We start from the raw sequence: 17,979 nt of genomic DNA, 5'->3' as shown, positions 1-17,979 counted from the left end.
TGGATCACCTGAGGTCAGGAGTTCAAGACCAGGCTGGCCAATATGGTGAAACCCCAACTCTACTAAAAATAAAAAATTAGCCAGGTGTGGCAGCGGGCGCCTGTAGTCCCAGCTACTCGGGAGGCTGAGGCAGGAGAATCACTTGAACCTGGGAGGCGGAGGCTGCAGTGAGCCAAGACTAACATTGCACTCCAGTCTGGGCAACAAGAGCAAAACTCATGCCAAAAAAAACAAAGAAAGAAAAGAGGCCAGGCACGGTGGCTCACGCCTGTAATCCCAGCACTTTGGGAGGCTGAGGCAGGTGGAACACGACGTCAGGAGATCAAGATCATCCTGGCTAACATGGTAAAACCCCGTCTCTACTAAAAATGCAAAAAATTAGCCGGGCTTGATGGCAGGCGCCTGTAGTCCCAACTACTCAGGAGGCTAAGGCAGGAGAATGGCGTGAACCCGGGAGGCGAAGCTTGCAGTGAGCCTAGATTGCACCACTGCACTCCAGTCTGGGTGACAGAGCGAGAATCCCTCTCAAAAAAAAAAAAAAAAAAAACTGGAGGAGCACGGCGGCTCACACCTATAATGCCAGCACTTTCAGAGGCCAGGTGGGCAGACTCCTTAAGCTCAGAGAAGTTCCAGACCAGCCTGGGCAACACGGTAAAACCCTGTCTCTACAAAAAACAAAACAAAACAAAACAAAACACACACACACACACACACACACACCAGAAAAATCAGCCCCACACACACACACACACACACACAAACACACACACACACACACACACACCAGAAAAATCAGCCAGACATGGTGGCATGCGCCTGTGGTCCCAGAGTTTGAGGCTGCAGTGATCACATCACTGCACTCCAGCCTGGACAACAGAGCAAGGTCATCTCGAAAGAAAGAATGAAAAGAAAAAAGAAAAATCCAGTGACATTAAATGGCTTACTTCCCCCTAAAGCCAAAAATTTCATGTTAGAATTATGATCAGAACTTGAGAATTTGAAAATTGAGTTCACCACTTTACCTACTAAATAACTCACTGATCATTCTATTTCTCTAAGAGTACTTAATTTTCTTTTAAAACTTTTCTCATCAATTGTACATATGAACAAGTTAACTTCCCGCAAATGGACCCCATTAGAGATACACATATACAACTCTAAGATAAACAATAAAAATCCTTCAATATAAATATTAGCCAGGCTTGATGGTGCATGTCTGTAATTCCAGCTACTTGGGAGGCTGAGGGAGGAGGAACACTTGAACTTAAGAGTCCGATAAAGGCTGTAGTACACTATGACTGTGCCTGTGAATAGCCATAACACTCCAGCCTGGGTGGCATAGTGAGACCCCATTAACGGATTAATTGTGAAAATAACAGTGTCTAAGACTTGGTATACAGTAATTATTAGAAAGAGCTGTTTAACAAAGCAGAGAACATGAACAAGACAGTTGTAATTATCATGGAATTAAGTTATCTCTTAGATATCTTAAGACATCTTAAGACTAAACTTCCTTAGTAAACACTCAAGTAAAGCATCAAGTAAGTAAATCATCTCAGTTCAGTAAATTTTATTTTACATTTTGAGACGGAGTCTCACTCTGTCACCCAAGCTGGAATACAGTGGCACGATGTCAGCTCACTGCAGCCTCTGACTTCCAGGCAGCAATTCTCACGCCTCAGCCTCCCAAGTAGCTGGGATTATAGACACGCACCATCACGGCAGGGTAATTTTTTTGTATTTTTAGTTGAGACAGGTTTTCACCATGTTGGCCAGGACGGTCTCAAACTCCTGGCCTCAAGTGATCTGCCTGCCTTGGCCTCCCCAAGTGCTGGGATTATAGGCATGAGCCACTGAGCCCCAGCTTCAGTTCAATAAATGTTTAGGAAGGATATTTGTACTTAGGATTAACATCAGTTATTTGGTTGTCTTCCTTATCGCTGGTTCTGTTCCAAGTCGGTCCCCACATACCATATTTAACAATCTCCATTTGAATGGATTTGATTAAGTGAAAATTTTATCTTTTGAAGAATTCTGAGAGTTCCCTAGCAAACAGTATTAACAATATTTATGAGTGTTTCTGGATATTTAAAAAACACAGTTTAAATCTATTTTAATTCGGATAAGAAACAATTCTATTCACTGCCTACCTATTACACAATTCTCCCCGTAGTGATAAAATAAACTCCAGAAAGATTTAGGTCTATAAATGACAACTTGGATAAGTTGTTGCTGCTTTAAAAAACAAATAGGGGTTGGAGGGAAGAGGAACCAAGCTTACTCTTTTCCTTCCTTTCCTCACACTGAATACATTGATAGGTTATGGCTTAGAGGCTACTACTCAAAGTCCCACAGATTTTCCTTTGTCTAAATAATGGAAGTTGATTTACCCTCTGAAATACAAAGTCAGCACTAGCCTTAAACTACCAGATACTCACCGAGTTAGGGTAGTTCAAGTAGCAGATCTGACAAGGCATATCCTGTGCTGATGACCTTGTATTCATCTGGCGTGTTCGAGACTTTTTACTTGGATTAATTACATGACACTCAGCAAAGAGCTTCTCCAGGTTTCCATCAAAGTACCTGCATTATTTAAACAGAAAGGATAAGAGCCCAGCAACTGCACACTGTTAGAGCTCTCCAAAAACCTGATTTTCTATAGGGAAAAGCAAGAAGCTGAATAAAAATAAAACAAGATAATAACCTTTTTACTCTGAGGAAATAAAAGCTATCTGGTACAAATTATAGCAAATTAAGGTGTGTGTATACATGTGCATATATATAATATTGCAAGCAGCAAAAAAAGCCGCAAAAATTCAGTCTACTCTCATATATATGAGTATATACATGTGTGTGTGTATGTGTGTGTGTGGGTGTGTGTATACATATATGTAAACTAGTAGACTGAGTTTTTGCTATTTTTTTTTCTAAATATTGTTTTTAAATAATTGAATCTTGGGAAGTTAAGCTATTAGTATTTTAACAGTACTGCAACTAAAACTTAAGGATTAAATATTACTCTATGAAGAGTAATATTTTACATGGGTAGGCTATATTTTATACAAATGAACTCATTTTATTAATAATTTTAGTTAAAACAATTTAAACATATTAGCTTTAGTAAACAATTTATCTTACCACACAAATCATCTTAAAAATAAAATTATTACATGTGTCTCACTCTACATAATAGACTTGCTTCCTAAACGTTCTTTTGAAATATTTTTAATTTACTGAGAAAGGAGAAGAAATATAACAAAAAAGTGTAACTTCAAACATTTTATATAAAATAAATTACATATTAGCTTTTCATAAAATATGTATCTAAATACAGAGGTGTTCCATATCTAATACATCAAGAGTATATGCCAAGTACTACCTAGAGTTTTAACTAAATAGCAAACCTCTGGACAGAAGATAGTAGAGCAGACCTTAAGCGGGAGTGGGCGGGGAAGATAGTGGTAAATACTTAGCACAATGTTTCCAATTAATTCAGATAAGACATGTTCCGGCCGGGCGCGGTGGCTCAAGCCTGTAATCCCAGCACTTTGGGAGGCCGAGGCGGGCGGATCACAAGGTCAGGAGATCGAGACCATCCTGGCTAACACGGTGAAACCCCGTCTCTACTAAAAACACAAAAAAGTAGCCGGGCGAGGTGGCGGGCGCCTGTAGTCCCAGCTACTCGGGAGGCTGAGGCAGGAGAATGGCGTAAACCCAGGAGGCGGAGCTTGCAGTGAGCTGAGATCGCGCCACTGCACTCCAGCCTGGGGGACAGAGCAAGACTCCGTCTCAAAAAAAAAAAAAAAAAAAGACATGTTCCCTGGCCTCCTGAAATAGCTTACTATTCAAAAGGGAAAAGCAATAGATTCGAAAAAATTTAAAAAAAACTTTTCACTTTGCAAAACCAATATAACCAGCAAAAATATTAATGCATAATCTGGTCAATTACTTTTTAGGCTGTAAAGCCCAGGTTACAATAACTACAATGCTCTTTATATACAAACAGGAGATTTTCAATTTTAAAAGTAATTCAATACTCAAAAGGAATTTCCAATATTTTTAATTAAGGTCTTATTTAGGCTTTGTGTCAAAGGTTACTATATCTTACTGTACCTCCAGAAAAATCATTCAAATGAAACAAACCATATCACTTCTCCTAAGACTAATAAATATCTTTTTATAGATACTTTGACTACAGCATATTTCAATGACATCATATTATCAATTGAAATGCCAACACATTACAAAAAGGAGGATTATCAGAAAGTTAAAGTTGTCAGGAACTCATATAAATAGAAAATTAATGTCTCTGATGATTCAGATAATCAGAATATATCTACAGCAGAAAATCAAATGCTTTCCTACAATTTTGAGACAGAGTCCCACTCTGTCGCCCAGACTGGAGTGCAGTGGTGCTATCTCGGCTCACTGCAAACTTTGCCACCCAAGTTCAAGCGATTCTCCTGCCTCAGCCTCCCAAGTAGCTAGAATTGCAGGCCTGCCACTATGCCCCGCTAATTTTTTAGTACCCAGGCGCGGTGGCTCACACCTGCAATCCCAGCACTTTGGGATGCCAAGGCGGGTAGATCATTTGAGGTGAGCAGTTCAAGACCAGCCTGGCCAACATGGTGAAACCCCATCTCTACTAAAAATACAAAAAAATCAGCCGGGCACAGTGGCGGGTGCCTGTAATCCCAGCTACCCGGGAGGCCAAGGCATAAGAACTGCTTGAACCCAGGAGGCGAGGTTGCAGTGAGCCAAGATGGTGCCACTGCACTGCACTCTAGCCTGGGTGACAGAGCGAGACTGTAAAAAAAATATAAAATACCAACTTTTACCTGAAAAACTGAAAGCATAAGAGACTAACACTAAATATTAATTCAGAAACCAGCTAAACACCTTGTTTTAAAAAATATTCACGCTCACAAGACAAACTTCTGTCATCCAAAATTTGACAACATGGAACTAATGACTCTTACACTCTGGTTAACATTCTAGACAGTAGTCTATGAGTATACAGCCACACGGACATGTGTCTCTAATTTAATATAAATAACACCCTAGTCCACATTTCTAACCTGCTTTCTTCACTAGACAATATCTAACAGACATCTTTGTCATTAAATGTCTACATTTTTCATTTTTGCACAATATTCCACTATAGTTATTTACTATAATATATCTAACCAATGTTATTCTGAAGGACATTTAAATGTGCCACATAAAAATAATCCTTGATTAAAATCTTAGCCCATCAGATAGGGAAAAATATCTAGACTTAACTTGTATTTCTTTATTAGTGAAGGTGAACACATTTTTCTGTGGTGATCTTATTCCTTATTAAGTTCAGTGTGTAAAGAGGAAGAGTAAATCTTTTGTTTCATGGGTTGCTTTCTTTCTCCCATTTCTTTCTTGTCTTTCAGCCTTCTTTAATGGTGTTTAATTATCACTTTAAAATTTTTATGTAGGCACATTTATCATGCTACCCCACTCTGATTTCTGCAGTTTATACTACACTTTAAAAGACTTCTATACCCAAAGATTTTTTTTTTAATGGAAATTCATTAATGATTTAGATCTCACCTTAAAACTGTTATTTTTGCGTACTAAGGAGTGCGGGATTCCATTTCATTTCAATCCATTTATTGAAGGGTTGTCTCATCTATTGGAAACACTTTTTCCCACCTTTAGGTTCCAGCTTACACCTGACTTCCTCAAATAAGTGATCTCTGACACCTCCTCACTTCCAGCCCCATTAGATAAGGTTCCCTTGAATTACATCCCATTGTTACTCCTAGTCCTTTGCAGCACTTAACAACATTACTAAGTGTAATCACTCTTTATGTTTGCTCTGTTAGAAGGTAAACCCCAGGAGGACTACTTTATTATTCCTGGAGCCCTAATGTCTACAGGCATGTTACAAGCACTTAAGTTTCTTCTTAAAGAGTAACTGACTAATCTAACTCTCCGCACTGACCTGTTTACCATATACCAAAATTTCCTATTTAGACGACTTTATTCCTGGACTCTCCATTCCATTCCACTAATTTGTCTGCTCTTGTAGTTGATAAATTCTCAATATTTGACAAAGATCCCTTTATCATTCTTCTCTTACAGAATTTTCTCTCCTATTCTTCCATATTTGTTTTTTCAAGTTAAGTATAATCATTGTTAATTTTTTTTAATCCTGTGGAACTTTTACTACAATTGTATCAAGTAAACTGAAAGAACTGACTCTATAATATTGTCTTCCTAGCCAAGAACAACAAAGTATCTTTCAATTTACTTAAATTCCAATTCCTATTCAGTCCTCTCAACAGTTTTATAACTTTTTTTTCACTATGTGGATCCTGCACATATTCCAGTGACTTTATTCTCAGGTATTTCAAGTTCTTTTTGTTGGGAGAAAAGCTGCGTTGGGAGAGAAGCTGAGGCAGGGTTTGCATGTCTGCTAGACTTGCTGGCTCCTTACTTCTAGCACTCCCATGATCTCAAGTAGCCACATGTTTCAAAGAAAATGCTAAACCCTCACAGCTGTAAGCTCATTCGCTTGATACACCGCTTCCTTTCAACCCCCACATCCTCACCACCTGTTTCTTTGTTTGATCACTAATAAACAGCGTGGGCTCCCAGAGCTCCAGGGTTCGCAGCCTCCATACTAGCGTTGGCTCCCTGGTCCCACTTTCTCTCATCTTTTCTCATTCCTTTGACTCCGCTAGACGTCGTCGCCCCAACAGTCTGGTGTTGGGTCTAATCAACCCAATACTTTTACTGTCAATCTGAATACCTCTGCTTTAGATAGCTTTAGTACTAGAGTTTGTAACATTTTTTAAAATAGCATATATTGGAGTTAATAGCTTCTTTAAAAAAAATAAGAGGGTCAGACTATGTTGCCCAGGCTGGTGCACAGCAGCTTTTCACAGATGCAATAATAGCATACAGCCTTGAACTTTTGGCCTCAAGTGATCCTCCTGCCTCAGCTTCTTGAGTATGTGGGACTACAGGTGCACACCAGTACATGTGACTTGGAGTTTATAGCTTTTTTTGATCCATTCTAGAAGCCACCAAATGAACTTTCAAATACTGCTAAGTATTTTAAATGAAATATGAGTGGGAAGCTAAGAATCCACTCATATTCTTGAGGGTAGTAGGCCTAGAAATCTTCTTTTATCAAAGTTTCATGTATTTGTTCTGATCTGTATTTACTATATGGTCCGTTCACCCCTGACTCCACAATCTTTATTTGGAAATTACTAAAATCTAATTTAGTTTTACTAGGAGTTGCCTGTGTAATTAATACTTAAATACATTTCTTATAAAAGTTAAATAATACATTGATCATCCTTTTGGTTTTGGTTGCAGCTTCCTAAAGCTCTTCCCAGTTGATTATAGATTTATATAATGTTTTCACTACTTACATTCTTTTTTTTTTTTTGAGACGAAGTCTCGCTCTTGTCACCCAGGCTGGAGTACAATGGTGCATTCTCGGCTCACTGCAACCTCTGCCTCCCGTGTTCAACCGATTCTCCTGCCTCAGTCTCCCAAGCAGCTGGGACTACAGGCGCCTGCCACCACGCCTGACTAATTTTTGTATTTTTAGTGGAGACAGGGTTTCACCATATTGGCCAGGCTGGTCTCCAACTCCTGACCTTGTGATCTGCCCGCCTCAGCCTCCCAAAGTGCTGAGATTACAGGCATGAGCCACCACGCCCGGCCCATTGTTTTAATATTATGTAGCCTTTCAAGAATGATAACTGTTTTTTGTCTCATAAACTTTATCACCTCCAATTACTCAGACATAATTCTAATGTTTAAATGTGTTCAATTGCTCACTTTGGACAAAATCCTTTCCCTCCTCAATATTCATATAGACATAGTGTTTTATTTTCTTGCTACCTGTTGCTACTGAGGAAGTCTGTGGCCAAAATAATTTTCTCGTTTTATTCTTTCTTTATTCTTGAACTTTAGCAGTTCCACCAGGCTTTATTCTAAGCATTTAACTTTCTCTTTTGAAATGTCATTTGGATATTAATTACCTCAAGATCCTTTAATTGTTAAGAATGTGTTTGATTTGCATCCAGTCTCTTAAGTTGTCCTCCATGTCTACCATTTGCTATTAACTTGTCCTTTTCCTGTCTTCCAGACCTATTTTCTGTAATGCCTGCTCTATTTCTTTCTATCAATGTGGTTTTCAAGTTCTACAAGATCATTATTTATCCTTTCTTTTTTTTTCTGTTCTGTCAGTTTCCTTTTCTCCTTCTTCTGTTGTTTTTCAGTTTAACTTTGATCCCTCATCTCAGAGTCTATGTTTAATTTCCTAAGACAAAGCTGATTTTTTCTAATTATGATTGTTTTATTTAAGACTACTATGCCTGGATAGTAGTCCAGGCATAGCATAGGCTGGATTCTTAGCTACCCACACTGTTTACCTGGGTACTTATCTGGAAGTTCCTCTGATTTGCTGGCTTCTATGTAAATCATTGCTTCTGAAAATCAGACCAAAAAAAAAGGAACTGACTCAGTGTGAAGCAGTGTAGTTGAGGTATCTTTAATGAGTTACCCAAATACTTCTCTCTGCTTCATTGACTTGAAAGAGCTGCAAAGCTTATCCTAGAACTGTGCTTCCCTCCTTGCCTGTAACCCTGCCCATCCTTTTCAGGAAATCATGTTGATGAAAACAAAAAAAAACAAGTAGCAGTGTGGTTTCTCCTTCAGTCCAGCCTCTCCTTAGTGAAGAAAGGGCACAAGCAGGGTATCACCCATTCCTATGGCCTATATTTGTCTACATTAAGATTTTCATATAGACAATTATCTGTCAATTTAAAGAATTAGATTTAAGCAGTTTCTCAGTAGATTGTAAATTCTCTTCTCTCCAGGATCATTTCTGCACATTGAGTATATTTACAGAAATACAGTTGAGCAACCTGGCAATCAGACAACTTTTCAGAATATTTGGATCTTAATTTTTCATTTTACTTGCCTGCCATAGAGAAACATACCAAATAATATGAATTAAATTTCAAGGCAGGAAAGTTACAGCCTAAGAGCTCTTATGTCTAGTTGAGGAGAGAGGAAACGGGGCTGGTAGGGATCACCACTGGCTAGTGTTTCTTCTTGAATCCTGAGTGACTGTGGCATCACTGTTTGCCATTCTAATATTTATCTTCAAAGCTACTAAGTCTTCATACCTCATGAAGACCAACCACTACTGGAGAAGTACTAATTCTCACAACAGAATCAGAAAAGCAAAATGTTAAACCAACTTAAAGATATAAAGTAGGTTTTTCTATGCTGTATTCTTTTTTTTTTTTTTTGGAGACAACGTCTCTTTCTGTCACCCAGGCTGGAGTGCAGGCTGACTTCATCTCAGCTCACTGCAACTTCCACCTCCCAGGTTCAAACATTTCTTGTGCCTCAGCCTCTGGAGTAGCTGGGATTATGGATGTGTGCCACCATGTCTGGCTAATTTTTTTGTGATTTTAGTAGAGATGGGGTTTCGCCATGTTGGCCAGGCTGGTCTCAAACTCTTGGGCTCAAATGATCTGCCCACCTCAGCCTCCCAAAGTGCTGGGATTACACGCGCAGCCTCTACGCTTATTCTTAAAACTATCAGAGTTCAATCCTCCTATCCAGTCTTTTAATGCTTCCATTATACACTTGCAAGTCAACTAGCTATCGCTATAAGCCTGAGAGTAAAAATAAACACATATAAGAAAATTTATTTAAAAACACATTATACATTATATGTATTTATGCATGAAAATGTATATACATGTAACGTTTACTTCTAAATGACCAAAAACATTTGTTTTAACACTCACATGTGGCAGTTTATGGGGATCAGATTGCAATTTCAAAATACTACAAGTCGCAATTATTCTATACCTTACAGTTCTGACAAAGAACAAAAATCCGTGATGCCAAAACCTTTCAAGAACTGCCATTTCAACCCCTACCCCCCCGCCGCCAGCCACATTAACCTGTTAATGATGTAGTTTTTTTCTACTTTTAGAATATGTACATTTAAGAGAAAATGTCAAAGAAGCAAAGAAATATCTTAAATTCATTTAAATCACACGAATGAATAAGAATTGCCGTCACATAAGAAGCAAAAGTAACACGAGGTATGAAGATGACTGCCTTAAAACAGCAATACGGAATAAGAAGTCATAAAAAATACTAAAATAAATAGTTCTTTCTCTTGTGGGGAATGGGATCAGAGCAGAGGGTCTGGAGCACTATGTTTCATTTATAACTTGGGAAACTATAGGACTTTTAAAACATCATGATCGTGTTACTTTGATAAAAAAATTTAAAAAGGGTTCCTGAGGCAGAATATAAGTTTTCAAACAAATTGAAAGATACTAGTGCATCCTTTGTGGTTTTTAAAGTTATTCTTACAAAAGAATGTAAGATGACTGGCATAACTACATACCTCTACTAGGTAAGTTCAGAATTCCCAAGAAGCAAAACCATCTAAAGAAGTTAAGGAAAGAAAACCTTTCTATCCTAAGGAAAGCTTTTAGCCCTCATGTTACAAAAAAAAAAAAAAAAAAATCAAATGAGAACTCGCACAAATCTGTAACAGCTTGCTTTAAAAGATTTAGGTTTCTTAAGCTAATCTCTAAAAAAAAAATGTGTATTCTATGTAGTTTTTATAGCTAAATAAACTCACTGCTCATATATTTTTCAGAAAAAGTAGAATACTTTTTGAGGCTGTAAGATTTTTCTTATTAGCCTGGTTTTTTAAAAAAGGCATTATAATAAAATAAAACCTAAAAAAACAGCATTGTAATAACTCTCCTGAGTTTGCTTACTGCTAAACAAAATAATGCTTGACAGAGCAGCTACTAATTAATACTACTTCCCAGTGGCAGCACAAAAATCTGACTGCATACTTTATCCTTTCTACTTCTGAGCCAGGATGAAGGCAGGTGGATTAAGGAACTAACCACAGTGAAACAGATGTTAACATAACTCTTTCTAGGCTCGAATTTGCAAAATCATAACAGAAACACAATAAACTATGCCGTCTTCCAAAGGGATCCAATACCCATTTAATACAGAAAACCCTTAATACCCAAAAGCCAAGTGAACAGTAAACTGACCTCTTACTTCCCCCATCCAGCTTTTACGATAAAAAATTTTGCTAATCAAAAAGCTTTTTTAAATAATACATTATTGCTCCTCATGAGTTTTAAAGGTAGATGTAAAACCATGAAGGTAAATAAAATTTCAAAAGAAAAAAAGGCTATGTGCAGTAGCTAGTGAGCCTATATCCCACCACTGTGGGAGGTCAAGCTGGGAGGATCGCTCAAGCCCAGGAGCTTGTAACCAGCCTGAACAATATAGCAAGACTCTATCTCTATTAGAAATAAAATTTAAAAGATAAAAATAAAAGTATGGAAGACATTTACAAAAGAAGTTAATGACTATTCTTTTTCTAACACAGAATGGAGAACATCTCTACAATAGAGGCTTTAGAAGACACAGACACTGGTTTTCACAGGATGTTCCAGCCACACTTACAAACACGTGTCATCTTTACTGGTGGCTGTCTATGACTTCTGGCTTATGATTATTTCAATTTTACCAAGTTCATCAAACACATACATTTGTAATTGCAGGTCCCTGGCATTTCAACAACTGTGCAGAAGACAAACGTTATAACTTATTTACAAATGTTCTCTGCCCCCACCCCACCCCCGCACTCCCAGAAGAAGGTTCAAGATTGTATTACTTTTTCAAAAGAGACTACAGTCCCCAAAATGACAAGAACAAAAAAAAAAAAAAAAAAAAGAATTTTTTAAAATATTAAACAAAATATTTTTAAAAATATATTTTTTAAAAACTATTTTTACTTCAAAGAAAACAAAGACAGTAGCTTTTTGTGTCCTCTTTCCAAATATGTGCATTAAAGGAAATCTACACCCTCTGCTTAATCGTCTTTTGCTCCTGCTATACATTTTTATCTAGAAAATAAAACTACTTGTGAATCATGCAACAGTGGATCTGATTCCAACTGAAGAGAAGTATCGTTTCTTCAAGTATATAAAAAGAAATGTCTTTTTATTGTTTGGATAATGATTTTTCAATGTATGTAATGGAAATCCTCAGGTTGTAAAAGTTGAAAGCCTATGAATCAAACAAGTATGTTTAAAATTTAGCTATGTTAAAACAAATCCATCAAAACACAAGCTAGTAACATAATTAAGTTCCATTTAACATAGTTCCCTCACCTATTCAGCAACTTTATGTAGGAATTATGCTAGTTAGTTGTAATGTCAATTGTTTTGAAGGAAAGAGATGAACACCTGTTTGTAGTATGACATGCTACTTAGCATGCAAGAATGGGAGAAGAATCCTAGAGAAGCACAGAAAACTAACTTCAAGAACTTGAAACAAGCTGGTAAACGTGGTTAGAATATAGAGAAGAAGAAGATATAGGAGGCATCAATTTGTGATGTACAGAATTGTACATGATGTCTACGAGCATAACCCAGAATGAAGTATTCTTGATACACTCTGATTCTGTACAAAGCTACAGCTCTTAAGATTGAGGCCTGAATAGGAGAGGGCATCCCAAGGAATATACAGTTATAAGCACAGACATACAGAATGGAGTGAATGTACACAAGGTTTTCAAACCCCAAATCCGGGGAGTATAGCTTTGATGTGGCTGAAACCACAAGGGTAGCAGAGGTTGCTCAAATAAGTTAACACATCTAAGTTAAATTTAGGATGGATTTGATATACTAGAGCCTATGAGAGCAGTGAGAAAAGCTGTCTTGGCAAAATGATAGGTTTACTTGTAGGTACAAAGAAACTATTAATCCTACATGTCCAGAAAAAAAAGCTGGACCTTTCCTTTAAGATTGATCCTTTTCCTATGTCTCTGTACGTGTTTTAAAATGATTTTTATTTTGCAATAACACAATTCTAGAGAAGTACATAAACATGCAGCTTACAAACTGTTATTAAAAAACACCAGTATCCAACCACCACCCAGGACAAGAAATAGAACACTGCTAGTACTCTACAAGCCCCCCCAAAAGTATAATCACTACCCTGTTTTTTTAAATAATTACACCACCTAAATATGCATCCTTAAACAATGTAAACTTAGTTTCAACTGTTTTAATCACTGCCCTGTTTTTTTAAAATAGCTACACCACCTAAATACGCATCAAACAATATAAACTTAGTTTCAACCGTTTTTTATATTTTATGTAAGAAGAACCATATAATAGGTATTACTGTGGGTCTTTTTTTCCACTATGTTTTTAAGATTTATCTATGCTGTGGCTTGCAGCTTTTGCTCATTTATTTTGCACTGCTGAATAGTCACTATGTCTTTATACCATAATTATCTATCTAGTGTAATAGTGATAAACATATGGGTTGTTTATAGGTTGAAGTATGAACAAATACTGCTATGAACATGCTTATCTATGACTTTTTCTTTTTTTGAGACAGGGTCTTACTCTGTCACCCAGGTTGTGGTGCAGTGACATAAAAACGGCTCACAGTAGCCTTGACCTCTTAGGCTCCAGCAATCCTCCCACCTCAGCCTCCTGAGTAGCTGGGACTACAAACGGATGCCACCATGCATAGCTAATTGCTTAATTTTTTGTAAATACGGAGTCTCACTATGTTGCCCAACCTGATCTGTAACTCCTGGCCTCAAGCGATTCTCCCATGTTGCTGAGTTCACAGGCATGAGCCACCACCGGTCTTATATATGATTTTCAATGTAGATGTGCACATATTTCTTTCTATTGGATATACACCTGAGAGTGGAATTACTGGGTCAAAGAAAAAAACAAATTTTTCATATTTCTTTCTAAAGACATTTATTCTAACAATTTACCTCTAGACTCTGATTTTTCCACATATACAATCACATTGTTTGTGAATACACAATCACATTCTCAGTGAATATTAACAGGGGCCGGGCCCAGTGGCTCATGCCTATAATCCCAGCACTTTTGAAAACAGGCGGATTACTTGAGCTCAGGAGTTCAAGACCAGACTGACCAACATGGTGAAACCCCATCTCTACTAAAAATACAAAAATCAGCTGGGCTTGGGGGCATGCTCCTGTAGTCCCAGCTACTCGGGAGGCTGAGACAGGAGAACTGCTTGAACCTGGGAGGTAGGGGGTTGCAGTGAGCTGTGATCTCACCACTGCACCCCAGCCTGGGAGACAGAGCAAGACTCCATCTCAAAAAAAACAAAAACCCCAAAAAACACAGGCATTTCTCTTACATTATATTTTGTTTTCATTTTTTGTTGTTCTACTGGCTAGAATCATTTCTAGAATAATGCTGAATTGAACTGGAGATAAATATTCGCATCTTGAACTCCCAACTAAAAGGAAAATCTTTCTAACATTCTGGTGTATAAACCATGATTATCTCCTACAAATGTTTCTATAAGATTTATGAGGTTAACAAAGATCTAGATTGCTAATAGCTTCTTTTTAAAATCATGAAGCAAATGCTCCTTGGCATCTCTGAAATGTTTTTCTCATTAATTTGTTCAAGTGACCAATCATACTGAATTGTTTCAGGTTAAACCAACCTAGCATTCCCAGGATTCAGCTCAGGTGGCCATGCTGGGTTACCCTCCTTTTTATATATGTACTGCTGAATTCAATTTGCTAATATTCTGAGGTGTTTCTGTGGCTCCAGTTTTTGTTTTGTGCGCTTGTATGTGTGTATGGTTTTTTTCTATCTATGTACATGAGACAAACTGGTGTATAGTCTTTCCTTGGGTTTGGTATATGATATCCTTATGAAGGCAGAAGATCCTATTTTTCTGTTCTTTAGAAGAATATAAGGTTGAAGTTACTGTCATATTAAATGTTATGGTAGAACTTTCCAGTATAACCATTTGAACTTCAACTTTTCTTTATAAAAACATTTTAAATTATGGATTTCATTTCCTGATAATTAATAAGGATACAGGTTTACTATTTCTTATATCAGTTTTGGGAAATTGCCTATTTCAAGGAATCTACCCATTTCGTCTATCAAGTTTGAACAGCTGTCCATAATTTTAAGTTTTGTTTTTTAAGCCATCCACAAGATTTAGTGATATTCTTTTTTCATTCCTGATATTGGTTATTTAGGCTCTCTCTTTTTCCTAACCTCATCAAAGTGTCAATGTTATCAGTCTTAAAAAAAAAAAAAAAATCTTACGACCCTTCTACTGCATGTTTTCTATTTTATTAAATTCTGCTCTTTCTTTCTTTCCTTGTATTTTCCCTATATTTATTTTGTCGTTCTTGTCCTAACTTGAGACCTCTAGCTCATTACTTGAGACTTTTAAGATGAATGCTTAGCTCGTTATGCATTTAAGATTATAAATCCCAAAGTACAACATTCTGCAAGATTTTTCTCTTTAACAGACAAATAGTTGCTTAAATAACAATTATGAGTATTTGAAACTTCAATCCACACTGGCAGAATAAAATGTTGGTTGGCTTTAAAAAGATACAAAAATAGGTACAACATAAAACCATTTATATTAATTAAAACATACTGTTTATGAATGTATTTTCCATGAATATCATATTCTAGGTAAGGTTTATTTTCTTTCAATAGATTGAGTTATCATCTTACTATCACTTTCATTGTTGCTGTTGAGCTGTGCTCTAGAATATTATTATACCTATACTTTCACTCTTTTGAAAGCAGCCTTTCTTGTATCTCATTGCTTTAGATTTTTTCTTTATTTTTGCTGATTTTGTAGTTTTACTAAGATGTTTTTAAATGTGGATTTCTGGCCAGGCATGGTGGCTCATGCCTATAATCCCAGCACTTTGGGAGGCTGAGGCAGGCAGATCACCTGAGGTCAGGAGTTTGAGACCAGCCTGGCCAACATGGCGAAACTCTGTCTCTACTAAAAACACTAAAATTAACCAGGCCTGGTGGCTCGTGCCTGTAATCCCAGGTACTCAGAAGGCTGAGCACTAGAATCCCTCAAACCCAGGAGGCAAAAGCTGCACTGAGCTGAGACTGCGCCACTGCACTCCAGCCTGGACAACAGAATGAAACTGTGTCTCAATAAATAAATAAATAAATAATAAACAAATAAATTTTTAAAATGTGGATTTCTTTTTACCATATTTCATAAAATCTAAAATGCTTTTGTGCTGAAATTTCATGATCTTTAACAGAAGTTGACATGGAAAATTTTTCACGACTCAAAATTTCAATCTTGTTGGACTGTAAGGTGCTATTAATTGAAAGATGCATCCAGATTTCAGACATTACAATGTGAAAAACTATGTATCTTAGGATCAATGAAACAAGTAGCTATCACACATGGGAACTGTTATGTTTCTCAAATCTCTGACATTTGGGTCTTTTACCAATCTGGAAAATTCTCAGCATTTTTATCTTCAAATATCGCCTCTGCCACATTCTCTCCTCTCTTTCTAAAACTCAATGAGACCTCCTCATTATATCCTCTGTATTTCTTAACCTCTTGTGTATTTTCCATCATTTAATGAGTATACTTAATTCTGGATCATTGTTTGATTTTCAAATACACTAAACTCTCTTTAGCTTTGTCCAGTCTGCTGTTACACTATCTCACCAAGCTAATTTTGCTTATTTTGTTTAGTTATAAAAACTCTGATTTTTTTCCAAATCTGAATGACAGCTCTCTGATGATAGCATACTCATTTTGGTCTAGGTCTGACAATTCCAGTATCTTAAGTTCCAGGTTGTTACGTTTTAATAAGAAAAATAATTTGAGAAGATAGTTTAAGGTCTTAAATAATGTTATTTCCCTAGAGAAGATTTGTATTTGTCCCAAGTAGTCCCGAGTAGCTGGGACTACAGGCACCCGCCACCACACCTGACTGTTTTTTTCTATTTTTAGTAGAGAGAGAGTTTCACCATGTTAGCCAGGATGGTCTTGATCTCCTGACCTCATGATCCGCCCGCCGCGGCCTCCCAAAGTGTTGGGATTACAGGCGTGAGCCACCACGCCCAGCCGTACATTTGCCTCTTGCCCTTCACTACTCTCCTCAATCACATATGAATTGTTTTTTGGTTTTTTTCTGAGACAGGGTCTCACTTGGTCACTCAGGCTGGAGTGCAGTGACATGATCACAGATCACACCTCTACCCTCCTGGGCTCCAGCAATCCTCCTGCCTCAGACTCCTGGACTATAGGTGTGCACCACCACACCCAGCTAATTTTTTATTTTTTTGTAGAGATGGGGGTCTCCCTAAGTTGTCCAGGCTAGTCTCCAACTCCTAAGCTCAAGCAATCTTCCTGCCACAGTCAGCTAAAGTTCTGGGATGACAGGCATGAGCCACTGTGCCCGGCCCTGGATTGTTTAAACTGGAAAAATTTCACTATATTGTAGAATAGTGATAAATGTCATCAAAAAGTCAAGGTTTCTGAAAAACCAAATTTACTTTCACCATCCCAGAGGCTAATTATGAAATTATATATTATTAATAATGTGGCTACCAAAAGTTCCATGTAATAATCACATCCAAATGGGTATTAATGCTTCAGAATGAAAAGTGAAAAGCTATTTGTAACAGAGTCCAGGAAAGACTGAAATCCTTCTTCAGGATTCTTCAATTATACCTGTCCAGGTATAATTTAAGTTTTATAGGCAGTTAAGTTTTCAACCACCTACATTTCATCCCACCTCAAACACACCAGTTAATTCATTAGCATTTACCTTATATATTACCATACTATCAACTGAAATGAGTTTTTAAATGTTATTATAATAGATCTACAAAAAATCTGAGCTGCAGGAAAGATACTTTTTTTTTTCACTTGTTATCAACTTTAAAGGAGCTCCACTCTTGACGCTGCATTTCTAAAAGCTCCCAAAATGAAATCTGATTTACATTCATGTCATAATTTCAATAAAATTCTATTATAGAAAAGAAAACCTATAAATGGCTGGATTTAATTAAAATACTTAGTAAACAATGGCTA

At 37.1% G+C, this 17,979-nt stretch overlaps 1 protein-coding gene across 1 annotated transcript in view; it reads right to left on the bottom strand.

The window, feature by feature from the left end:
- Positions 1-17,979, bottom strand: part of ARIH1 (ariadne RBR E3 ubiquitin protein ligase 1) — a 115,015-nt gene that overhangs the window by 40,593 nt on the left and 56,443 nt on the right. The window contains exon 3 of the mRNA XM_025389981.1: positions 2,439-2,583. Within this exon, the coding sequence (XP_025245766.1) occupies positions 2,439-2,583 (145 nt within the window). The remainder of the gene's footprint in view (positions 1-2,438; positions 2,584-17,979) is intronic.

This window comes from Theropithecus gelada, chromosome 7a, assembly GCF_003255815.1.
Source record: "Theropithecus gelada isolate Dixy chromosome 7a, Tgel_1.0, whole genome shotgun sequence".
Taxonomy (NCBI): Eukaryota; Metazoa; Chordata; class Mammalia; order Primates; family Cercopithecidae; genus Theropithecus; species Theropithecus gelada.
This window is presented reverse-complemented; position numbering and strand designations above follow the sequence as displayed.